Source organism: Dermacentor variabilis, chromosome 7 (genome assembly GCF_050947875.1).
Source record: "Dermacentor variabilis isolate Ectoservices chromosome 7, ASM5094787v1, whole genome shotgun sequence".
Classification (NCBI taxonomy): domain Eukaryota; kingdom Metazoa; phylum Arthropoda; class Arachnida; order Ixodida; family Ixodidae; genus Dermacentor; species Dermacentor variabilis.
The window spans coordinates 121,747,009-121,773,189 of record NC_134574.1 but is presented as its reverse complement, the minus strand read 5'-3'; the positions used below and the strand labels follow the sequence as shown (position 1 = coordinate 121,773,189).

The following is a 26,181-nucleotide window of genomic DNA, read 5'->3' as shown; positions in this document are numbered from 1 at the left end:
TGCAGTACAAATATGTGTTCATCAGTGGGTCAAAGCGATGTTCCTCCTCGAGATAAATAGTGAAACAAATTAAATGTCCATAGGGAAGTTAACGATCAAAAATAGGTCCGGCTTGTTTCCTTGCGCAAAGACGGAAGGATAACACTATTTAAATATAATATATGTGTCGCGAAACATAAATTGGCGCAAAGTAATCTGAGGTAGCACACGACACTATCACAGCCACAAGCTTAGTGCGCATGTCCATTGAGACCACTGCTTAAATACCCTTTGCTCTGAAAGTGCTCAGGTGCCCAGTTTCTCTGATGCAGTACGCAAAACCTGCATACGTGCATTGTAACATAGGCCCTTTCTTGTCCCTTTCTCTTTATTCTTCTACCTGAATAACTCTCCCCGATTTTTCGGTATTAACCTACCCTGCCTTTTCCTACTCTCCATGTCTAGCTGGGGTAAATACACTGATTTGTGATTGCTTCATCGCTGGACCATTTTGTTATTTGAAGGCAGCCTTCCAAAGCATTTAAAGTTCAATGAACCACGCACCTCATAAACAACTTGTTTCATAGAATAGGAAGCTACACGATCGAGCAACCGAACAGTGACCCAATATATTTTATAAGTGGCTGCCGCCACATTGCGGTATGAATACAAATCATCGTGCAGATGAATCCGCTAATTGTACGCTGGGCAGTGGTAGATCAGCTCATATTTATTTGGCAGGAATTTGCGCAGCAGCTACCGTTCCTTCGATGATACTCGATTGTACTTATGGAACTCGTCGACTTCCACAAGCAATTGCAGAGGTTCACTGCCTCCTAACTTGAACACATTCCAATCATCTCGGCTACCATAAGATCAGGGAACTGTGTTGTACCGAATGTGGCTTGGTGAAGCGTTTATGAAGTCATACTCTTTTAGAATGAAAATAGCCGACAGCCTTACATGTGACACTTGCTGTTGCGAGGGAGTCTTTCCTGCAATTTCTAAAATGCCTGCAATCAAAGTCTAACAAGGACCTTACTTCTTTCTCCCGCCGTGCAAGAAAGAGAAAACAAATATACGTTTATTTTTTACTGTAATCAAGATTCTAAACATCCCTGTTATCATTGAATTCCTTGCATGAGGAACAAATTCAAAAACTTAATTTCCACAATATAAAACTTTCTCTGCAGTTATCATGAGGCGCAGCTGTTCACAATACACAAGATAAATGTGTACCTCCCATCAATCCCTGGATATGCATCGCACAAACCACGCAGAATATCTTTATTGCTCGTTATTCCAGAGAAGCCACCATGGTGCGTGTTCCATAGGACACTGGGAAGTTGACAAAAGAGGATCATCCAATGGATTTGTATTCGTTGCGTTGGTGCTGTTGGTATTCGCCAACTGGAAAAAGGTGAAATGCAAAATATAGCGAAAGCCATTCACTACTGTCAAAACCAAACAAAGCATCTTTTACCTAAGCTTGCGCTGAAAATCTATAGATCACTTCTCGTCAACTCCAAGCTTGTAATCTAAAGAACACTCAAACGCTTGCCGATAGCGCGGCAATCGCTCCCATCTAGATGTAAAAACGGCTGGGTATTAAAAAATTCTGGCAGAATTCGCCAGAAACTAATAAACGTAACAAATCTAGACTAATAAAAACTAATAATTCAAGTATTCATGTCTGTTTATCAAGGTACATTGGCCAAAGGAAGCAAAGCTGATAAGATACGGGCACTAATTTTCAAGCATATGTCAGCTGCAGTGCTAAAGCTGATATATTGCTTGAGTCATTTGCAAGCAAATGTCTACAGGCAACGCACAAGACATATATATATTTTTTAATTTGTGGTATTATATGGCGTGTCGGTTAAAAATTTCTTGTTGGGCCAGAAAACCACTTTCCTAACGCAGTGCGAGATTGTGAAGTTTAAGTCTACTGTGTGCGTGGTTGGTAGCTGCCATCTGGAGCAGAGTGACAAACGACCCATTGTTTGCGATAGCAATAGGCGCGCCGTCACAAAACGTTCTGCGAGTGCGTCCGCTTTCGCCATTCCCCATAGACCATGCGTAGAACGGAGGCTCTAAACCTAGGCTAGAAATGTCTAAGCCTTAACTAAAAGGAGAATGCTAAGCAGCATGGGATGTAATTGTAAAAACACGACCTTTGAGGAGGGAAATGGACCAAAGGGGAGCAAAGCGAGCGGATACTCCACTCGTGCAGTAATAACGCACACACGCGCAGCCATCACCCTTCCGCGGCCTATGACAGCATTAACCCATGGATTATGCTGTACCGATCATCACGCCAGCAAATGACGCGGAAGCACCGTGAACCAGAACTGTTGAGGATATGCGTAGCATTATATGGCGGTCAACGTGGCCAAGAATGTATCTGTTCGGCAATTAAAATATGCCCGTCTTTCTGCTTGTTCTGATCAAGAGCCTATAAACAAATAACGCATACTTCATGAGCACAACACAACCACACATATCATTACCACGCGTAACAGCTTCCACACCACGACGACATCCATATAATTGTGCACATATGTTGGGCAGTTCGTGTTCAAGGTCGTATAACTTTGTTTTCTTCTTTAAATTTTGTTTTGCGTAAGGAGTGGTTGTCTAATTGCTTTTGGTCAACACTGTGACACGTGGACAAAAGAGCAGCGGATGAGAAAGAAATTAGGCACGCAAGTCCCTTTCTTTTGAAAACACGGTCAAAGCAATCTAAGCTCTACATCCTAATCTACATCTACAAACAAGGAAGGTTGATGAAAAGCCCCCCCGTCGCAGTGCTATGAGATATGTGATGAGGTGAGAAATAAATTTACACCTCAGTTTCATACGCGATGGGAACTGGTGGTAGAAGTTCAAGACGAGGCCGTTGGTGGGCCTGGCGGTAAGCTAGGTTGCACTATTCTGCGTGGTGTTGCTGATAAGCAGCAAGCTATATTGCTTAAAAAGTTTCCGTGACATATTTTTCTTCCCGTTGAATATGCTTATTTGCACATATATGCGCATTTCATAAAAATGTGCATATATATGCACATTTCGCATAAAAAAAAGGTTCTTCCTTAAAGGGTTTGTATAACGTTAGTGGCCTTTGGCTCAAATGGACATGCAAGCTCTCTCGAAATCCTTCTTCAAATACAATGCTGCTTAACTGTGGCCGGTTGATGTAAAAAATAAACGAATTATAGGTCTAGTCGCGCCGTCGAAAAAGCTCCTTTAACCTTCGCCGGCAGTGCTATCCCGTGATACACCAGCCTTCTTAACGCGTCCTCAATGCTTCGTTTAAAAACCCTGAATTACAACTTTCTGAGTGGATTCTGTACAGAAACTTATTCGAGAATCAAGCAATATTCGTGCAATCGCAAGGTTCGTCATTGAATTGTCTTGCCGAAACAGATTGCATAGTTCTTCCCTGCCTCTCATATTTCTATCATATTTCAGTTCAGCAGTCGAAATATTTCGCGTTTTTGATGCAGGTTACTTTAAGAAATTCAATTTGTCCAGCAACACATTTGCGCTAGGCGGAGGGCCGACAAGACGGAGAGTATGTGTTGCGCTAATGGCGCCGCCATTTAGGGAGACCTGAAATGGCACCTGGAATTGGGCTTTGTCGTTCAGTTTCTTCGTAACAAACTTAAGTTTTCTCCTATAATCGGACAACAATCTGAAGCTATCATGTCTTCAGTTTGTGTGTAATTCGTACTTTACACAATTTCCGACGGAATGTGCCATGAAACATTCATTAAGTTCAACAAGTTTCCTTTGCTAGAAGGAGGGCCTCCAAGAATAAGGATCTGTGCTGCACTTCCACACGCGCGCGTGCGCACATGACTCGCGTCGCTTGCGGTGGTTGTGCTTTTGTAATGTCGGCAACAGTTTCACTGCATTTCCACTTTTACACTGTGGAATAGAGGGGGATTTTTTTTCGTCAACATGTTTTTACTAACCACCAGAAGGAACTTATTCATTCAAAATGGCGCTCACACAGCGCCTAAGGTATTTACTTTGATAGCGCAATCTTAAGTACAGCAAGCTTCTCTATTAATTGTCACTACAGATATGGTCATTTTGGCATTGCGATATCATCTATCCATACGTTAGGCTTAATATTTGCGCTGCATCTAATAGGCAGGAACATGCTTACCACAATTGCACTTGCAAGGATTACACCCAGTACACACAGCGAGGCATGTACTAGACCAGGTATCCGCACACCGCTGACTTCTTGGTACTGCAGGAAAGAAGATATAGTCCAAAGGAAAGCCTTGAAACTACCTACTTCGTCTCAAATAAATATAATTAGAAATTGCTCCTAAGGTATGTCTGGCTTTCTTGGGATCCCCTTTAAAAACTGTGATTTCTTAAATAGATCCGCATGATGGGTCTGGCCCCACACCTATAAAAAAAAGTTTATTCATTTTCGAGTATTTAAATGTATTTTAATATTGCAGGTTTCCAGAAAGTCCATCCCAACGGCGCAGGGACCAACATGCAGCGTTTGAAGCCTGTGATCACTTTAGTCTACACTCCACATTATAATCGAATTGGCACAACCTCACGTGTGTTTAAAGGAAGTTGTGAGGTAAGTTCTTGCCTCAAAGATTCAGTTACCTTTATGGATCACAGATTTGCTATACAACATCGATGATGTGAATTTGTTCAGACGCATTAAATGATTAGTAATATACTGCATTCGTATAATATTTAACAATCAATAAGCACAGCATCAATGCGAATGTCACATAATGAGTGCATCGTGCTTAGTCCAGATGCAAAAGTTAAGCAATTTCTTTCTGGAAAATGGCCACTCAGTATTTCTGAGAGCTATTCTGATTGCATCAGCTTCATGCTCTTCTTTTCACGTACGTTGTGAGCCCTCTCAAGGAACCACCTCAAACGCTATTTCAGTTTTGCCAGGTCTCCGCATGTTCATCAGTTTCCCGCATTACAAGCTCAAAAATTAGCCGCTTTTGTAAGCGACAAGACTGCTCTGAACGAGATTTCGTGGCGCCTCCGAAACAGCCATTCACCACGGCACGGGAGAGCCGTTTACGTCAACATAGGTGAACACATTGCGCTTCAAGAATTTTTGCTAGAACTTATTGAAAATTTCGATAACACCTGAAATTACGTTCATTCGGGTTAGGAATTGCGTTCCAGCGTACAATTCTCAAAGAACATCAAAATTATTGTTACGTTTGCACCTCAATGTAATTGATTGGATTGTAAAAACATAGAAGGAAAGGTGCATATTCAGATTCTTTAGACCTGTTGGCTTCATATATTTATTTAAGATTTCGTTGTTTTCTACTATTCAATTCTCCGCTCTTTAGTTTGTAAAATTTGATAGGAAAATGGAGTATAAAAGCAATTTGAGGACTAGTGGATGTATAGATCAAATGATGGGAAGGGGGAAGCATTCACTTAACTGTTTGCCGGAGTTATATCTATCTGGCTTCAACCATCAGTTGTTTCTTAGCTCAATTCGTGGAAATAAACTCACCGCAATAGTAACGTGTGTACAACGGTCTCTTTCATATTACAACTTCTTTTTCTTAGAAATCGGCTATGACGTAGCCAGCCGTTCAGGCTTTTTAAATGTGGGTTTACGGAAGAGACGAGCAATCCTTGTGCGATAAATTTTTATGTGGCGGCTGCTACCTTATGACATTCCTGAAATATTATTTTCTTACTCTCTTTAATGCGCATGGTGCTACAGCATGTTTCAAGTCGAGTAGTGGAGCAATTTTGGCTTGCCAGATGTACGTTGCCCTACTTTGAGCGTTAAGTGTGTGTGTGGTTTTCCTCCTATGTTAGCGTGCTCTCTGCACTTGATCTTTCAACTGTAAAAATACGCATCTGAGATTTGGCTGTTCGCCAGTTTTGTTTATCGTAATTTGAAAACCTCATTTACGAATTATTCTTGTTACCCGTTACCCCATACACATGCATATATATATATATATATATATATATATATATATATATATATATATATATATATATATATATATATATATATATATATATATATATGACAAACCAGGGGCGAGCATTGATGTTGCTAATGATCCTAAACAAATTAAGACAATAGTGAATGGCTAGATCCTGCCAGTCACGACCACTGCATAAAAATTGCGCAACGCCTTTCAAAGATTTTCCACTGCAATATGCAGTTTTGTTTAAAAATGCATAAAATTTAAGAAATTGTGCAGCAGCGTACACCTTTCTTTTATGAGAAACATAGATACATCCATGACTGGCACTCTATTATGACCTGCAGTAGAATATATTTATTCAAGGTCAAGAATGAAAGAATGTATAAAAAACTTTCTGTATTGTCCCTATGCGCACGAAAATCAATACGAGAACTTTTTTAAAATGTTTTGGGCACATGCACAGATCCTTATTATGCAATGCTTAGCTACAACCGCTAAGTAGCTGTAACTGAGAATGATGAACAATTACTGCATCGCGCGTAATTATCCTGTATACCTTCTTCCGCAAGCGGGATAGGCGAAAGTGGACGTGGATCAGCCCGAATGGGGAGACTAGAGATGAAATCGACTTCATACTCTGCGCGAACCTCGGCATCATACAAGATGTAGACGTGCTCGGTAAGGTGCGCTGCAGTGACCATAGCATGGTAAGAACTCGAATTAGCCTTGACTTGAGGAGGGAACGGAAGAAACTGGTGCAACAGAAGCCGTTCAACGAGTTAGCGGTAACAGGGAAAAAAGTGGAATTCCGGATCTAGCTACAAAACTGGTATTCGGCTTTGACTCAGGAAGAGGACCTTAATGTTGAAGCAATGAACGACATTATTATGGGCGTCATTAAGGAGTGTGCAATAGAAGTCGGTGGTAACTCTGTTAGACAAGATACCAGTAAGCTATCGCAGGAGACGAAAGATCTGATCAAGAAATGCCAATGTATGAAAGACTCTAACCCTACAGCTAGACTAGAACTGGCAGAACTTTCCAAGGTAATCAACAAGCGTAAGACAGCTTACATAGGGAAGTATATTATGGATAGAATTGAACATGCTCTCGGGAACGGAGGAAGCCTAAAAGCAGTGAAGAAATTAGGAATTGGCAAGAATCAGATGTATGCGTTAAGAGACAAATCCGGCAATATCATGACTAACATGGATGAGACAGTTCAAGTGGCTGCCTATAGAGATTTATACAGTACCAGTGGTACCCACGAGGATAGTGGAAGAGAGAATAGTCTAGAGGAATTTGAAATCCCACAAGTAACGCGGGAGGAAGTAAGGAAAGCCTTGGGAGCTATGCAATGTGGGAACGCAGCTGGGAAGAATCAGGTAACACCAGGTTTGCTGAAGGATGGTGGGCAGATTGGTCTAGAAAAACTGGCCACCCTGTACACGCAATCTTTCATCACCTCTAGCGTACCGAAATTTTGGAAGAACGCTAACGTTATTCTAATCCATAAGAAAGGGGACGCCAAGGACTTGAAAAATTATAGACCGATCAGCTTACTGTCCATTGCCTACAAACTATTTACTAAGGCAATCTCAAATAGAATCAGGAACACCTTAGACTTCTGTCAAGCAAAGGACCACGCAGGATTAGTAAAGGCTACTCAACAATAGACCATATTCACACGATCTATCTGGTGATCGAGAAACGTGCGGAATATAACCAACACCTATATATAGCTTTCATTGATTACGAGAAATCGTTTGACTCTGTCGAAACCTCAGCAGTCATGGAGGCATTACGGAATGAAGATGTAGACGAGCCGTATGTAAAAATACTGAACGATAACTATAGCGGCTCCACAGCCACCCTAGTCCTCCACAAAGAAAGCAACAAAATCCCTTGAAAGAAAGGCGTCAGACAGGGAGATACGATATCTCCAATGCTATTCACAGCATGTTTACAGGAGGTATTCAGAGGCCTGGAGTGGGAAGAATTGGGGATAAAAGTTGATGGAGAATACCTTAGCAACTTGCGATTCACTGCTGATATTGTCTCGCTTAGTAACTCAGGAGACCAATTGCAATGCATGCTCACTGACCTGGAGAGGCAAAGCAGAAGAGTGGGTTTAAAAATTAATCTGCAGAAAACTAAAGTAATGTTTAACAGTCTCGGAAGAGAACAGCAGTTTACGATTGGTAGCGAGGCACTGGAAATGATAAGGGAATACATCTATTTAGGGTAGGTAGTGACCGCGAATCCGGATAGTGAGCCTGAAATAATCAAAAGAATAAGAATCGGCTTTGGTGCATTTGGTAGGCATTCTCAGATATTGAAAAGCATGTTGCCATCATCCCTCAAAAGAAAAGTGCATAACAGCTGTGCCTTACCACTACTCGCGTATGGGGCAGAAACCTGGATTCTTACAAAAAGGGTTCTACTTATGTTGAGGACGACGCAACGAGCTGTGGAAAGAATGATAGCTGTAACGTTGAGGGATAAGAAAAGAGCAGTTTGGGTGAGGGAACGAACTCAAGCTGATGACATCTTAGTTGAAATCAAGAAAAAGAAATAGGGTGCATGGGTAGGACGTGTAATGAGGAGGGAAGATAACCGATGGTCATTAAGGGTTAAGGATTGGATTCCAATGGACGGGAAGCGCAGCAAGGCGCGGCAGAAGGTTAGGTGGGCGGATGAGATTAAGAAGTTTGCAGGGACGACAGGACCACAATTAGCACATGGCCGGGATAGTTGGAGAAGTATGGGAAACGCCCTTGCCCTGCAGTGGGCGTAACGAGGCTTATGATGATGATGATGATGACGTCATTATCCTCTATGTTCATTTGTGCAAACAAGCTCACGTGGTTGTTGATTCAACTAGAAATGCCGAAGTGTTAGCACGTAATCTTTTTATCCAAATATGTTCTGGAACTCCGTTGCCGTTATTGCGAGAGTGAGCATGTTATTGCACATCACTTTCTGAAGAAAACATTGAGAGGTTTCGGCTGTGAGAGCTACGAGCCCTGAGTGTTCTAGTGAATACAATTTACTTATGTAAGCGGGCTCAGCGTTACCAGTTAAAAATGTGTGCACAAACTCTAAAGGGGGCATGGCGCTCAATTTTTGCTCATAATCAGCATTCTTTGAGGTAATCCTTGTGCCTTTATGAATACATTGGCGAAGATTTAGCGCATCTGAGCCACCACGTGATTTGTAATTAATTTTTTTTTATTTTACACTCGAACGGCAAAACAGTCTAGCAACACTGGCACGCTCGCGAGCTTTGACGTCCCACGCTGCATGATTGCCGAGCGAACATGAGTATTCAGATGAAGAATCGGTGTTTCAGATGTTCGCGCACGCGGCAAACTTCTGTGTTGCTCAGCTTGCCATTGGAATTGTTCAACTTGCAGCAGCTCAAACAATGCCACCGCAGCGCCTATTCTAGCGCCATGTGGTGCGAGCGCGAACGGAGCCAGGATTCCTCCGCATCGCCCTTCAGGTTACCCAAGGTGCCCGCCAAGCGTAACGCTTGGGAGACGAACGCCGGCAGCAAGAACCGGCGCTCATCTGACGCTTTTCCTTTGTTTTCTGAACACTTCACGCTAGACAGCTACAGCGACGATTTGCGCCTGCTCGCCGAGTTTGCGACGCTCGCGAAAAAGCCGAGGCCTAGGACAGGCGCGACGCCGAGCGTGTTCGAACACCGACCCATGCGGCAGGCAGTGCCTTGGCCAAACGCTTGCCTTGCTATTTCGTTTACCGATACTGGGTGTAATAAAATAAGTTCAAGTGAAGGTTCAGCCAAAGCGTACATCACGCTAAATCCTTGCGTCTAGGATATATGTGCGCAGGCATTTATTTCCATATGCCGCGCGCAACTACATAGGGAAAAAACAAGAACAGGGGGGAACGGACAGAAGCTTAAGAAAATTGTGTTATTGTTGAATGCTCATCCGAGAGGAGTGCATGTATGGAATGGATGCCAGGAAACAATCTAAGGGCCTAACAATTTGCATTGTGCGAAGAAGCATCAGACTTCGTCTTCCGTGAACGGCTGGCTAAGCAGCGCTGTACGCATGAAATAACAGCAGTGCGTAAATGCATCCGTAGCATTTCGCGCAACACCACTGTCACCATCTTATGTTTATCGCGTTTACTACGCTGTTTTAATCTATGGCCTCCAAGTTATGTGCGCCAAGCTTTGCCCATGGCTGGCGTGCGCATATCTCCGAGGCCATATTTCGTCACTGAGCTCGTGGCGGTGTTGTCGAAGTCAAAGTTGCTCAAAGACTGATCGCTTGCTTCATCAGGCGAATTCGACGTTGTGGAAGACATGGCACGTGATATCTGGAGCGAATACGGCAACAAACGACAGCTATGCTCCGACCGCACGTGGTGCGGTGGCTGATTTTATAGCAGACGAAGGGTCCGTTGCATGCACCACATGACGTCACACATGACTTGGCAATATGGCAGTGGGCAGCTGAGGGCGGTACTTAGAGCCGGCGAGTTCTAGCTCATATTTTGGACAGAAATGGGCGTTGTCGCTCATTTGTTAAACGTGCATAGCTATATAGACACCTACTAGAATGTCTCACGGAAAACCGCAAAATATTGGGTGACCATGGCATACCTCCTTTAAGGTTTCGATGCTGTGAAGTGTTGGCGGAAGGGTGGGGTATGGATTAGAAAAGCTAACATCATCTAACTTGAATTATGATGCAATAGATCGGAAGGCGTCATGAGGTAGAGACGGACTTTCGTTTCTTTGTCTACAAGTACACAAAATTATGAACAGACTAACTGTCTATATTCAACTGGGCGATTGTAAATGACTATACACTCGGTGCGTGGAAGTACTGATGTATGTAGAAAGAATACGTCGGTGTAAAATTCCTACTGAGGCATTTTACGGGAAAGCCCAAGACATTTGAAAACAAAACAGGAAGAAAAATGCACAAGGAAGTGCGCTTCAAAAGATGATGTTTCTACAATAACTAGTTCTTTCGGATACGTAACTCCGTGCTGATAATTTATTTACTTCTTGTTTGTCTCTGTAATGTTTAAAGCTGCCGACTTGCTTTGTAGTGCTGCGGGGTGCTCTGAAATGGCCATGGAAACACACCAACATTCCATTTCTTTTGAACGATGACATGGAACAGAACAACATTCATTTGGGACTTGAATTAGAAATCAACAACATCAACTAAGACAATCACGAGCGGGACAACGACGCTTGTCCTGTGTCGTTCTCCGTCTCGTGATTGTCATAGCTGGCGGTCTTATTTCCTAGTTGAAGATGACGTAGAAAGACCAAAGTATTCCCTCTATATTGACGATGCAATTTAGGCGTACGACTTCATACTTACCGCATTTGCACTCACACCAGCCAGTCCTTCTCAAGCAGCTGACCTGGCAGTCGCTGCCGCATCTCGGCATGTAACAAGGGACATCCTCTGAAATAACAAAAAATGAAAGTCCGCAAAACGTGTATTGTTCTACTAGAAACGTCTGGTCAAATCTGTACTTTCATGAACCCGATACTAAAGGAATTCCTCTGCCAGTCGTAGTGAAACATTTGATGTGACTTAACTGCCGTATATATATATATATATATATATATATATATATATATATTCGAGGCAATCAAAGCTAAATTGATTGTTCGCACTTCTATTTTTGCCGCGACAGTCGGCTTCAACGCTTTTTAGCATTATTTTTGCCTATTTCATGCAGGTACATTGACATAGCTAAGGATTTGCAACTAATCTTCAAGTGAACAAAGTCGTCCATTTTATCACTCTAAGTTTCGTTTGTGGGGACAACATTGCCCCTTGTGATGCTTGCAATAAAGTGTACACGAGACGTTCTCGCGGGATACTGAATTGCAGTGCGACTACATTTTCTGAATTTTCCATTTTTTTATGCTATAGACGACAAACATGCCAATATCTTCAGCGACTCCAGAGCAGCCATCCGCGCCTTCAGTGTTGGCGCTGTGTGTAAGGAAGCCTGTCGCATCCTCGACGGCAAAACCATCGCCACCCACACTCTCACGTGGTTCCCCGCTCACATGGGATCCATCATGGGAGGCCCCACAAACCTCAACGAGCTGGCCCACTCCAGGGCGCGAGGTCTCGCTTTCTGCGACGATGGAGAACTCCAACATCGGCCCGCAGTGGTGGAGAGCGGAGATCAACCGACCACACACAACGAAATTGCGCAGCGCTTCTATCTCGGCAGGAGAGACTTTCCCCTTCCACACAAGAAGTTAAATAGAGCGCAGGCATTGACCCTCAGATTATTGCAAACAGGCTCGTATCCCAGCCCGGCTGCATTCCACAAGCTTTATCCCGACACCTATGCCACTAGTTCTTGCCCGCACTGCAATGGCATCGCTAGCCTAGATCACATGCTCTGGCGTTGCCCCTCGTTACGGAGCACAGAACAAATCAATGAAGACAAGTGGCTCCCCGCTATCAACAGCCCCGATGCCGGAGCGCAACTATGGGCTGTCCAGAGGGCCCACGATGCGGCGGTCGGGCACGGCCTGACTGTCCAACGTGGGAGCGGCCTGCAGCGCGCTGAGTCGCGTACCTCAGGACGTTTATTAAATTTTTGCATCCATCGATCCATACCGCTTTAGCTCTGTAGGCTCAAACTCTGCCATTTGCCATGTTAAGACATGGTTTGCTGTGATGCAGAGAGAAAATGGGTACATAAATGCAGGGCATCACTGCTGCAGGTATTATTTACCAAAAAATTAAATATCCTATGTACACATCTATGACGTGGTCGTTCATTTTAGTAGGTCTTATAAAATAATTAAACCGGCTGTGATGTCTGCTGTGGAGCGGAAAGCAATTTGCTTATAGTCCCTTGCTAGATATTATACCTTCCTCGACAAAGGAGAAAGAAAATTTTTTTTGAAAAATTAACACATAATTGTGTTCCCTGTACAAGTATATAAAAGCTCCGAATGAAGCCTGTAAACCACATGATTTGCGCCCATCTAGTGAAAAGCTCTTGTAGGGGATAACTCGACCAAAACTGAAAGTGCGTGTAGGCTTAAACGTGCAAATGCATGAACGAGATGTAAAGTTCTCACGACAGTAGCAACTACACGTGTCTCTAGGATTCGGACAGACTAGTCGTTGTGGTCTTGGGCATCTGGGTCTCGGACAGTCCTGATCCGCTGCAACAAGAAAGCAAATAAAATACATTTTTGTTACATGACGTGCCAAGTGTTTTAGGCAGCAGAATCTAACAAAAGCTATCACGAGCGTTCCAAGTTATATACCACGCAAATGTCACATGTGACAGGTAACTCACCATATTGTACTCAACTTTCAGCGTGGCTACTACTCGATACGCTTGCACAAGCTCTAAAATTCGCAATAAATACGTGACGGTAAATTACGGCTGTCAACTTTTTTCTTGATTGATGTCAGCAACAGTGGCACAAGAAGATAAAATTTCTTTAGTTACATTTCCCATCCTTGATGGTAGAAAACAAATAATATAATTTTGTAGTCCGCACGCTTATATGCTAATTGAGCCGAAACGTATGATTTTCTTGTCGGGAACACCATGTGTCTATATACTTTGCAACTTACATCGGCAGAGCAGCTATTTCCTCTGCTGAAAGAACTACTGACAGCAGGCCCGTGTTCAGGGTAACATTAACTTATTGAACAGAAACAAAGATAAGAAATTTCTATTCTTTTTTCGCAACAATTGTTTTGTAACGAGTCGTCGCTACATTTCAAGTCAACTGTGCGCTTGACTATACTGCTTTAGAGACTCGCAACTGCAACACGTGAAACGCAAGCAGCCTGTTACTCAAGATTTACACTTGGGAAGAGCCGACTTTTAAACGCGAAACAAAAATTGGAGGGCGCTTAAGCTTCGCCTTCAAGAGTTGAACGCGACAGCGTTCCCGTCGACCCGCCAAGGGGTGTAAGACAATGGGCTACGGCGCAGCGACTACGCGCCCCGCATCGGACGCGGTGAGCGTCGAGCAACGCAGTGTTCGGCGCGACAACGAAATGTGCGCCTGAGCAAGCGACGCACGCCTGAGCCTTAGAAACAGCTAGTTTCTAAGGCAACACCGCGTTCACTAGAGGCGCTTTTGTACCGCTTTGAAGCATCGAACTCGTGGCTCAGTGGTAACGCCTCCGTCTCACACTCCGGAGACCCTGGTTCGATTCCCACCCAGCCCATCTTGGAAGTTGCTTTTTATTTATGAAGTGCCTGCCGTGATTTATCGCTCACGGCCAACGCCGCGGACGCCGACACCGACACCGACGCCGACGACACCGGCTTTTCTGCGACACGAGCTCCTTAACGCTATCGCGTTAATAGGCAAAGCTTTGTTAGTTGCCTACTTTTCTCCCATAAGGAAGGTGCCACTTCACCATAAAGATGATATGTAGGACAATAAAAATAGGTGCTAGTTATGACAGCTGCTTCTATCGGGGATATTATAGCTTCACACATTCATAGCATTACGATCCATTCTCAAAGAATAAAAGATTAAATCTGCCCACGTTTCAAGTGCAGTTCATTTTCCAGAGCTACTCGAGCAAGAGAAACTGCCCACTTTTCATTACATTTCACTTACCAGAACGTCTCGACAGTTAAGCGCACTCAACTCTTTCTTTTTTATTAGCTAATGGAGCTTTCCCGTGGAGTAGCTGAAACTCTTTATTTATTCACACTTCATTCTTTGAACTGACGCTCAAGTTCAATTAGTTTAGCTAGTCTGTTGTAGCACTAATAAATTTTGCTAACTGCCTGAAACTGCAAAGTGACACTTGCTCTTCTTGCGATGAATATAAGAACTCACCCATAAATCCAATCGGTCGCACAAACCATGATAAAAACTAATAAGATTTCTGATTCTTCACATTGAAGGTCCTGTGCTTATCTTGGCTCATAAACATATAGGTAATACTTCCTACGTTCTTATATTCTTGCACATGTTTTCTATAGGTGATTATGACGTTGCGGAAAGGTTTTTTTACTGCATGTGCTTTGTTTTTATTTGTGAATATTTTACCTATAAGTAACTGCTGCCGCTTTATTTTTGTCGAAATTTTCACTTCCCGGCGCTGTATTTTTTATGATGGTAAATCTTAATTATTAAAACTAAAGAAACAGTAAAGTAGTCATATGGAGAATTTGATTCCATTGCAGCCATCAGCACAGTTCCAGTTTTTGTCACTCGTGCTTACCCGCAAATAAAGCACCTTGGAAAAACGTGGTTACTAGATCAATAAAGCTAGACGACTAACAGATAATACATTTGTTTGTGATATAGAGGCTCAAAGCATTGATAGAGGTATGAGACCATGCACCTATATTGAGGCAGGCCTGATGCCTTCGTCGTTTGTTTTACTGCTTCTGTGGTTGTTCTGTATGAAATTATTGATAACATGATCGTAATTATTAGAGATAAATGCATTTGGCTGTCGCCATTACCTCTCGCATGAAATTTGTTTAATGATTATGTAAGAAGCAGATCTTTCTGGTAACATGATCTTTCTAAAGGATAACTACACGAAAAGTTTTGGACGGACAACAATGTATACTTACTGTATAAAACGCCGTTTTTTTGGACAATCCTACCTGCAAACAACAATAAATTACTCATTGCAAATAACTACATCAATTTGATAACTTCACTGTATTGTTTTACCGCAAGTAAGGTCCATCGGACCTGGTCCTACATAACATTTGGCTGTGACAACGCAACGCTGCAGCGGATATCAATGGTTCGTAACTTGCAGTTCTTAGAACCGTCGTTGTTTATATACATCAACCGCCATTCTAACCTGTAGGCCATATTTTGTCATTCTAAGGCGGCTACCAAAACTCCACCATCAAACTTCCTTGAATGACACCATAAATAACTGGCAAGCGAAATCAGAGAATCACACCATCGTTCTGTCGAAAAATAGACACACAATATAATTTCAGTGGTTAACGGGTTGTGTCGGCATTACCGATCTCGAAAAACCCAAGAAGCATTATGTGTTCTGCACAACTATGTGAAGCAGGTCAAGCAATGGGGTGAGACACGCTATACGATAAGTAACGTTGATAGCGGCTAAATTAGAACAAAGACAATTTGGCACCAAAGAAAGAAAAAGACAATGAAGGTCGTGGAGGACACGATGATATCGCGTGATTAGCAGCATGTTTGTTGAGTTGGTGATGCAGTTAGAGCCATTTGGTGAATACTGGGCGTCGCCTTCAGCCTGCAGTGGACATAATGCAGGCTCATGATCGGGATCTTAATAATGAAGTCGGGACGGAAATCTGTGCCATCAACCGGAGTGGTGTCTGCAGAGAAAGTAAAATGAGTCCGTGCTACAAAACCCAGCCAAGTATTGCTAGCTTGCCAACGCACAGCCCGTTCCCAAGTGTAGAGAATAACTTCGATTAAACCACACCAACACCATTGCAAGCACCGGCGACACCTCATCGAAGATATTGATCATCTTTCTATCAAATTTAAATTCGGTAATACATTCTGTTCCTCCGAGACACCGCAAGAATATGCGTGAAACAACTGGAAGATGCTTAAAAAGCTCGCCCACATTTGGTCGCACATCGGCCGTACTTGTGCATTAACCGCGGCCCCTCTTCTCTCTGCAAGGTTGTAGCCATATTTTCTAGAACAGATACACGTTTTATATGGTTTAGAAAGCGCACGTGTAAAGCATTGGACTGCATGTCTGGTTCTGGCAGATTGACCTGATTCCTATAAATTTTTTTATCAATACTTTAAAACCAAAACAGAACTTTCTAAATAAAAGGTTACAGCCTTCTCCCAAAAGAAAAGTTTGCTCCCAATGGTCACAAGAATGTCACTGCTTTTTTCCATGATATGCAGCAAGTTTCATTTCAATGGGTGTAGGGTTCGCTTCATTCGAGCATTTATATTTTAGGTTGTATTTGAACCGTGGCATCTTATTAGGCACGGAGCTAGAATTTTCGCTGAAGTTTTGTATACTGGTTTTAACGTTCATGCTTTGCGACAGTATTGCAGACGACACCATTCGAGCTAGAAAACGCGCAGTTTATAAAAAGTCACTTGTTCATAATGTTATTCGCTACCAGTTCATATTTTGCCACCTACAGCGCGAGGAGGACTCTACCCGTGGGGTGTGACGCCTAAATTGGCTCGTTTTAGTGCGACAGCAATTACGCTGTTAAAATCCTGCTTGCCTTGTTCATCTCAACCCTCTGTTTATTGCGGTATGCAGACGTGACTCCTGATGTTATCGATGACTCCTAACAATTTTTGACATCATCAGGCCGCTGCGTAAACTGTGCCAACACCATTACCACAGGGCGAAGAAAAATTATCCGCCACCATCACCACTAAGATTCAAACTGATGTTACTGGAAACAAGTGCATTCAAAAGGAGGCCGCACTTTTACTGCCACGCTATCACTTAAAGGGACACTAAAGGCAACTATTAGGTCAAGCTAAAATGATAGATTAGTGCTATAGGATCTCTAAGGTGACAATATTATAGCGAACAGAGCCTCAATAATGGAGAAACTGAGGTAAATGCAGGACATGATAAGAGACTCCCCCGGGACATTCAAGCACTTGCCTGATGACGAAAGCACTCCTCAGTGAAATTCTGTCCCTAGAACGCAACCACTAGTTGCAAAAAACATCATTGTATTGTATTAAAAGACGAAACAATGTGCTACTTATTCAGTTCTAATTCATTTTCAGAAAGAAGAACTCAATGAAAGTACTCTTGAGAACGACGCGGGCAATCCAAAGGTTTTCTTTTAGCTCGACTCCACGCTCCTTGCCCTTTCGCGTTCCAGTAGTTTCGTTATCGAATAACGATGCGCTGGTTTTGCTGTCTCGCAAAACTCGCACAAAGTCCAAGTAGCAGCGAATCGAACTTCCATGTTACGCCGCGGGATGCCCGAACGGTCAACGCCAGCTGACCGAAAAAGCAGCGGCAGCGGCGAATCCACCGTTCTGTCTTGGCTCAGTGCCGCCGTCTGTCAGGTGCCGTTGTAGTCACCGACGGCAGCAAAGGGTGGTGATGGCCTATCAAACGTCACCACTCCCCCGGTTGGGTGGCGAGCGATTTGAATTTTGAAAAAGGTACTCGGACCCCTCAGATGCAATTTTCTCGTGAACTAAGTCCTTTCTTGGCACGAAACAAGCGTTGCGAGGATTCTGGCATTATATTCAGACAGTCCACGTCGGCTTATTATTTGCCTTTAGTGTCCCTTTAACCGAAACGCTATGGGCGTAGTAAAATTTTTTTTTCGTTTCACCTAGACTTTGAGTGATGTCGTCAGTGCGGGTATTTCGGACGCTCGACAAGCAATATTGAAGTAAAAGAGGCTGAGAGTAAGCGCATCGCATACAAATACCTGCAAATAATACTCGTGCTGTAATCATATTTCTTCTAGTGCGAAAAATACCATATCGGACGTTTTCAAATGCTACAAAAGTTGCACTAACGGTCTCGCTGCAGCACCCTATTATTAACAAGCACATGATGCCTTTAGGAAATCGAACTAAAAAGACAGAGATGGAAAACCTAAAACAGATACTCGCATACAAGTTATTTCATATCATATTTTCTTAAGGTATGTCAACTCGGTTGTTTCAAGTTTCAACTCCAGTAACAAAACTGTCTATTGGCTGCGACTTCAATATTAGTGCATCGCACCTAAATAGCTAGTTCTTAGTACATTTGGTGACAGCAGTAGTGATGACACATTGATATTCTTATATCGTACTTTTATCCCGCCATTCGAAGTCAACTGCCGATTCTGCTCACCATTATATGGGGAGCAATTCCTGTAGCAATTGGCTTGTATGAAAAAAATATCTCACCTAGAAATCATCCACGTGCTAAAGATTAGCGTGGTTTTGTGAAACTAGATGCATAAATTTTCTTGTATTGACAAGAAGTTTGTTAACTTGAAGGAACCTTGAAGTTAGTAGTCTAGTATGTAATCACGGAGGAAAAAAATGGCAGCAATTGAGCTGAAAGGCTCACGACGTGCTTTTATTTTTATGGTACTACTGCTATTGGGAACAACTTGAGAAAGATCGCTTATTTTGTTGTAGAAAAAAATATGCCACATGACTCTCTCCTATCAGAATGCCATGAAGATACTTGCTTTTTGACATGTGGACGACCAAGATAAGCAGAACAAAGGCCAAGGCATGGTTGCTGCTCAACATAACTCTCTGCGTAGATGAAAAAGAAGTCGATCTACAGCAAATGCGTTCCAATGGTTCTTGCTCAGCTATATGGATCAACTTATCACCAAGTGCGTCGTTTATAGGCGTAATCTGCTCCATTTCTCAATTCTTGCCATTCACTTTAGCAAACATTCCAAGCACTGAGGCTGACATTCAAGAGTGGACATTAAACCACTCCCTAGTTTCCTTATGCGTGTACGATAATCGAAATTTCAAAGAAATTTTTATCACTAAAATGGCACTGCGTTGCTAAACAAGGTCTCAGAAAAAATGATTAATTGCACTTCAATTTTTAGTAAAAAAAGTACCTCGTGAAATTATAGGTATTGAATGAGAACGGTCCCGAATCACATAAACAGTGTACCAAATAAGCGACGACAAGTTCAGGGAGTTGATTTGGATTCAAACATGGCAAAACGCGCGACAAAACAAGTGCAATGGCTTAAGATATTAGAGATCTTCTTTACTCAGCACTTTCTCATTTTTGCATTCTGTTTTAAATTGTGTGTTATCCATACTGTGTAGAAATCTCTCGGTTACTTTGAATAATTATTTAGCGTTATGGCAATGTTACTTCTGCACGTTAACTTTGTTGATATCACGTCTGGATACACAAAAATAGAAACAGTTTACATGCTTTTAGTAACGAAATATTATTTTAATACAATTTTTTCCAAACGCAAGAGACTCCTGAGCGCTTAGTACAAGTACTACGAGTGCCTAATGTACTGTGACGGGCATCACTTTGTGCTTGTTTTCGACACACCAGATTTCCAAGTGTCGTAGTGGCCGCTGCACCTGAGTTGGTGACACATAGTAATGGTTATCGGTTCTTGATTGCAAAACATATTTGTGGCTCAATATTAGTCCTTCTGTTCTCGAGAACATCCAAATTCTGGATGCTTGTAGACTACTTCTCAATAAGTTTTTGATAGAGATGACTGCTGCATTTTTCTGGAAACTTTTTCTAGAAATCATAGCGAAAAAAACATGAAGACATTACTAGTCAACTAAAGTCAGACATAAAAGCAATAATAGAAAAGGTGATCGTTTTCTGTATGCGCCGAAGGACAATATTTGCTCTCAAAGTGGGTTCTAATTGTTAGGCAATCAGAAAAGTATAATATATTAAGAGAGAAATCTTATTAACAATTTAGAAAATGTTGTGGTTATGCAAAACAACGCCGGTTTGTTGCCTTCTGCAGTACTCACTTATTCAGTAGGACCAGCTATTTGCCGCTGCTCCACAATAGCTCACTGCAATTCGTTAGACTGTCGCCCTGCTTCTATATACTTTGGAAATTTTCTCTTATTTTTAGGTCGCTTTTGTCCATAGCAAACAGCCAAGTGACCCTGAGACGTCAGTCCGCCACTCAGTCCGTCTTCAACAAATTGTACAAATAGTCAGAGAAAAGCTACAAATTTAAGTACTGTTGTTCTTTCTTCGGCAAATGGAAAAAATACAGTTTTGAAACTTAATCAAGTGCTGCTACGGTTGGTCGTACAGTACATGATGAGAAAAGTACGAAATGCCAGCTTATTATTATATACTCGGTAGTTCTGTCAAGATAGCAGAAGAGTATGTATTAAACCAGCAATACGCTTGCAAATCTATATACCAAGAACTCAGGGGAGCAACTGCAATGCATGCTCACTGACCCGGAGAGACAAAGCCGAAGGGTGGGTCTAAAAATTAATCTGCAGAGAACTCAAGTAATGTTTAACAGTCTCGGAAGGGAACAGCAGTTTACAATAGGTAGTGAGGCACTGGAAGTGGTAAGGGAATACATCTACTTACGACAGGTAGTGACTGCGGATCCGGATCATGAGACTGAAATAATCAGAAGAATAAGAAAGGGCTGGGGTGCGTTTGGCAGGCATTCTCAGATCATGAACAGCAGGTTGCCATTATCCCTGAAGAGAAAAGTTTATAACAGCTGTGTCTTACCAGTACTCACGTATGGGGCAGAAACCGGGAGGCTTACGAAAAGGGTTCTATTTAAATTGAGGACGACGCGACGAGCTACGGAAAGAAGAATGATAGGTGTAACGTTAAGCGATAAGAAATGAGCAGATTGGGTGAGGGAACAAACGCGAGTTAATGATATCTGAGTTGAAATCAAGAAAAAGAAATGGACGTGGGCAGGACACGTAATGAGGAGGGAAGATAACCGATGGTCATTAAGAGTTACGGAATGGATTCCAAGGGAAGGAAAGCGTAGCAGAGGGCGGCAGAAAGTTAGGTGGGCGGATGAGATTAAGAAGTTTGCAGGGACAACATGGCCACAATTAGCACATGACCGGGGTAGTTGGAGAAGTATGGGAGAAGCCTTTGCCCTGCAGTGGGCATAACTAGGAGGATGATGATGATGATGATGATGATGATGATGATGATGATGATGATGATGATGATACGAAGAACTCAAACAGCGAATCATCAAAGACGCACACCATGTGTGAGGCAGACTAAATATTATCAGCACGAGCCTTTCGCTTGCAAATTTGTAAACAAGCTCCTGTATTTGAGGTTCGCGTCCTAATTGCTGGATGCACCGCGCAATGTTTTTGCTTACTGTTTCAGAAAATTCGCTGCTCAGCCACTACTTAGTAATCGTAAGTTCCGGCGTAACGGCAAATAACGAGTGATATCAAGAATGATGCGATGGTGAAGGCTGCTTTCATTAGCATGCCGCAGTGCTACATTAACTCTTTCGCTATTTCAGGGCTGTTATGGTAAACAGCGCACTATTGGTTTCTCGCTCTTCCCAACAGTGTTGATATTTTTATATGAACAAACAAACGTATTATTTTTTAGACCAAAATTGAGGAAATTGCGATGTCACTCATGCGTAACAGCATTTAAAGGTCCCGTTTTCGAAGTGTCTAAAACATGACTATCAAGGAAGATCCTTATCCTACTTACCAAGGAAGATGCTGGTCGTCGACGATGTTTGTGTGTTGTAGAAGACTGAGGTATCTTCCAGATATAAACATAGCCCTCTCCTTCACGACTACTGCCTAATTTTGCTTATCTTGTAATCGAGATTTAGTAGCAAATAAGACCCCGTCGACTACGTTTCCTTAAGTGTACACTCACTTTCTCCATGAATAATGTGCTACTAGTATCGACTGGGCAGCTTAGTCATGCGAGAAAGGTGTCGCTTGTTTAATAACGGCATGGTAAGCTTAGCGCATGCATAACAAAAAAATGTGATGTCAGACTTCTGCAGGAAGTAACATCTAGGCATACATTGTTGTGTCTCCACCTAGCGCTCATATCTGAAGGGTCCATGCTCGCCAAACAAAAATAAAGATTACAGTTTATTCCGGCACATCCTGCTTGTATATGTGCCGTCATAGCCACATCACGCCTTGCGTAGGGGCTAAAGTTCAGAATGCCCCAAGTGAATCAAGGTCTCATCTGAAGTAACATTCCTGCCGTCGATGCAGAAGAAGCCGCCACAGCAACCTACAGTGCAGAAGCCATTGGAATTCACGATAGTGACGACTACGAAAACTGTCCACCCGATTTGGACCAGTGCTTAATAGAACCCGAAGCGTCCAAACCAGCGTGTTGACAGCTATCAACAGCATCGCTACAACACCTTCAGTAATCTCAAGCAGCCATCAGTTCGTCCGCCTCTTTTGGGACACCATATCCGTGGGCGCCGATACACGGCTTGAACACCTCAAAATAACTGTCGAGAGTCTGCGGAATGTATTCACTACCTTGGGGGACTGCCCGATAACCTGTTATAGAAAGCAGACAATAACTTGCCCGTCATGCGGCACCTCCAAGAGTAGGCATCCGCAGCGTTTAACAGCATTCTCTAAAATATACAGTCTTGTGTCCTACTGTAAACATGCCAACTTTCTACCATACTTGTTATTAGTTTCATGAAAAAAAAATTGATAAACGGCCTGCCATATACGCGCGAGTGGGACCTAAGAAAATGAAAGTTATCGCAATTTATCTGAGGTGTGGATGAATAAAATATTGCCGGTCACGTCCACGATTCTTCGAATAAAGTGACCGAGTTTCTCGTTAAAGAAGCGACCATCGGGAAGACACTCTGCAGGTTGCCATGCCAAACTACTTCGACATAAGACCCGTTAGCACCCAAGACCTGCGAGAAAGAATCCACGCAATCGTCGTCGAAGAGCAAAGAATGTTGTTCACGCAAGTGAAACCGCAAATTAATAGATTCATCGAAGTAATCATCGGACAGGTGAAGCAAGGCTTTGGAACACCAGAGCCTTCTTGTGCCAGTATCTCTGCCTGTACTGCCAACCTGTGAATGGTTGTAGCATTGTCCTCCGGAAAAGGCACGTGTCTGCTTATCTGAGTGACGCCCCGTCTAGCATATACCATTATGGTCGCGAGGCGTCATCCGTAAGGCACACATTGTGGTTGGATGAGTGTGCTATTTTATTTTATTATTGAGCACCTGCTTCGCCATGAGGCATTACAGCATGGAGGGTACAGTTCATACAAACAAAGACGCAAAATTACAATTATAACGCGTGGATCTACTTTGTTAAGACATTTGATGGGAAGGTACCGATAGTTATAACGAGGGCGAACAACGCGCTGCGCAAGGGAGAAAAATGCCAGACTTTCTGTTTTATTCTCCTCGACGCGTGTCTTTCAACTTCGCCCTCGCAAGCAATGATGCACTCATTGGTTGGGTGGGTGGGCGGGTGGATGGATGGATGGATGGATGGATGGATGGATGGATGGATGGATGGATGGATCGATACTATGAGCGATCCCGTGTGAAACGGGGCGGTAGGTTCCATCACCAAGCTCGCTTCCTAGCTTGCTTAATGTGTTACCTATGTTTTTTAAAAACACACTGAATTAGCAGCATTGAAGTTTCTGAACTACTATAGAAAACACCACTTTTGTCCGTCTCCATTACTTCTAGTCTCTAGTTTTCTGCAACCAAACCTACAATCACTTTTTACTAATCTCTATTGTAGACTTGTTCACTTTTACTCCACCTCTTTGAAGGCAAACGCTTCAAGGAGGCCACTGGAGCCTTAAGCGACAGCTCGGTAGATATCTTTACATTCTAATAAAACCTGTATCATCGCTACCTTAGCGTTACCGCAAGAAGCATGTGCTTCTTCCTTTGTGTATCTCGCTTTATAACTGCGTGTTTTCAGGCATCAAGATTTGTCTTTGAAAAGTAAAGAGTTCCTCTTTGAGTTATCACAAATTGTTTCTTGATTCGTGCTTGCCTCTTAGGAACTTAGAGCAGGTTTGTTTTCCACGGCATGGTCGCCGCCTCTTCGATTTATTGTTTGACGTTCTTTTAGCCACGTTGCTTACTATACCAGTCGAACACTTGCTGGTAAGCTTCCTCGTTCTTTTCCACCACTGTGAGTCAATATTCTTCCTGTACAAATACTTTCGTAGCCACGACTGGGGCACCTCGCACGATATTCTCACTCAAATAAAAACGTATTCTGAATGATTTACTACATTCCCTACAGCAACGTTAAAATATTTTCCAGCAAGCGTGTAGGTTTGGATTATTTATGAACTCTGCCAAGTTTGAATTTATATATTTTAGAATAAATCAGCAATAAATTACATCACACTATGCCACTCCCTCTAGGAAGGAGCGAATAAAAAAAATGAACGCCAGCAGCTCGTTGAATTAACTCTTTCCTTACCCACGCCTATTCAGATTTATCACCGGTGACTGATGCGTCAAATCGCCAATTTCCACATGTTGGAGCCTTTTCTTATCCGCTTATGGCCTTCCAGTAGTTAGTACAGTCACTGAACTTTTATAATCAGTTAAAATTTTTCCGGTCCGGCAATGTTGCGATTTTTCACGCACTTTCTTGCGAACTAATGTGTATATGTTGTAGCGAAAAGTTTGGTTGTAAGCTTCTGCCGCGCTCGAGAAGAAAGTATGCCGCTCACAATTACGCCCCACTAGCACTGAAATTTTGCAATAACATAACTCTCAGCAAACCAAGAATTAAAGTGTATCGCCGGCTTTGCCATCCGACAGTGCTGAGCGGCGATAATTAACCGAAAATGATGCCAGCTGTTAACTAGTGAGCTTCAATTTAGAGTCCGAGTCGTTCTATGCCGCCAAAGTGTAATTATAAAGGTCTGCCGCATGTCCTACCTGTGGACCTGGCATTTTCAACCAGTTTCCAGGAGTTTAGGATTCGCTTCTCTCGTAAAATCCCTGCAAAAGGCGCCGCCGCTGTCACTCTGCAGTTAACGAAAGTCGTTCCCATTTCCTCGTCCCGCGCGGCTGCGCCGCGAGAAAAGCGTCCTGCTCAGAACAATGCCGCACCCGCACTTCAATATAGGGATGAGGACTCAAGCTATCATTCCGAAGATTACAGCAACGCAGACTCAAGCTCTGACGGCGAGTACGTTTTGAGTCAGCATCGGACATCCGCAGCTGTTCACCGGCGAGATTTCTTCACGGACTTGAGCGGTATGGTTCCTTGTGCGCTCTTATCTGCCGATTTTTCTGCACACCTGAGAGCTCTAATGATTATATTCAGGGTGCATACTTCGCTTGGTGATGATGTACTGCCATCGGCAGCAAAGAAAGTTCCTTTCACCCCAAGAAGGCCGCTGGTATCACATCTCGCCCCTGCACTGCGAAGCAGCGCCGGATTTCTTCGAACTCTTCTGCTCTTCAGCGGTGTTAAAGACAATCTTCCAAAATGCAAACAGACATGACTGGATGCATAATCTCATAGTGGCCCAGCTACGCTGAGAGCCATCGGTCATGGAACAGGTGCGTGACTAGACAAACTGGTAAAGTACGTTCCTGAGACTTCTCATTGGACTATTCTCAGCAGTTGCCGAAAAGGCGGAACTGAAATATGTGTTACGAGGAGCGCAAAGCTGAACAAAAAACATACATTTTGTGAGCAAAGTGCGGCGTGCAATTATGTTTCACAGAATCCAGGAGCTGTTTCACC

The 26,181-nt window shown here is 43.0% G+C and overlaps 1 protein-coding gene across 1 annotated transcript; it reads right to left on the bottom strand.

The window, feature by feature from the left end:
• Positions 1-1,249: 1,249 nt before the first annotated feature.
• LOC142587093 (uncharacterized) lies at positions 1,250-15,657 on the bottom strand. Its single transcript, XM_075697979.1, has 5 exons — positions 15,549-15,657; positions 13,060-13,146; positions 11,321-11,407; positions 4,151-4,237; positions 1,250-1,389 (listed from the first exon to the last, which is right to left on the bottom strand). Exons 1-5 carry the CDS (start codon positions 15,604-15,606, stop codon positions 1,340-1,342), a joined length of 369 nt encoding a protein of 122 aa, XP_075554094.1. The 5' UTR covers positions 15,607-15,657; the 3' UTR covers positions 1,250-1,339.
• Positions 15,658-26,181: the final 10,524 nt, after the last annotated feature.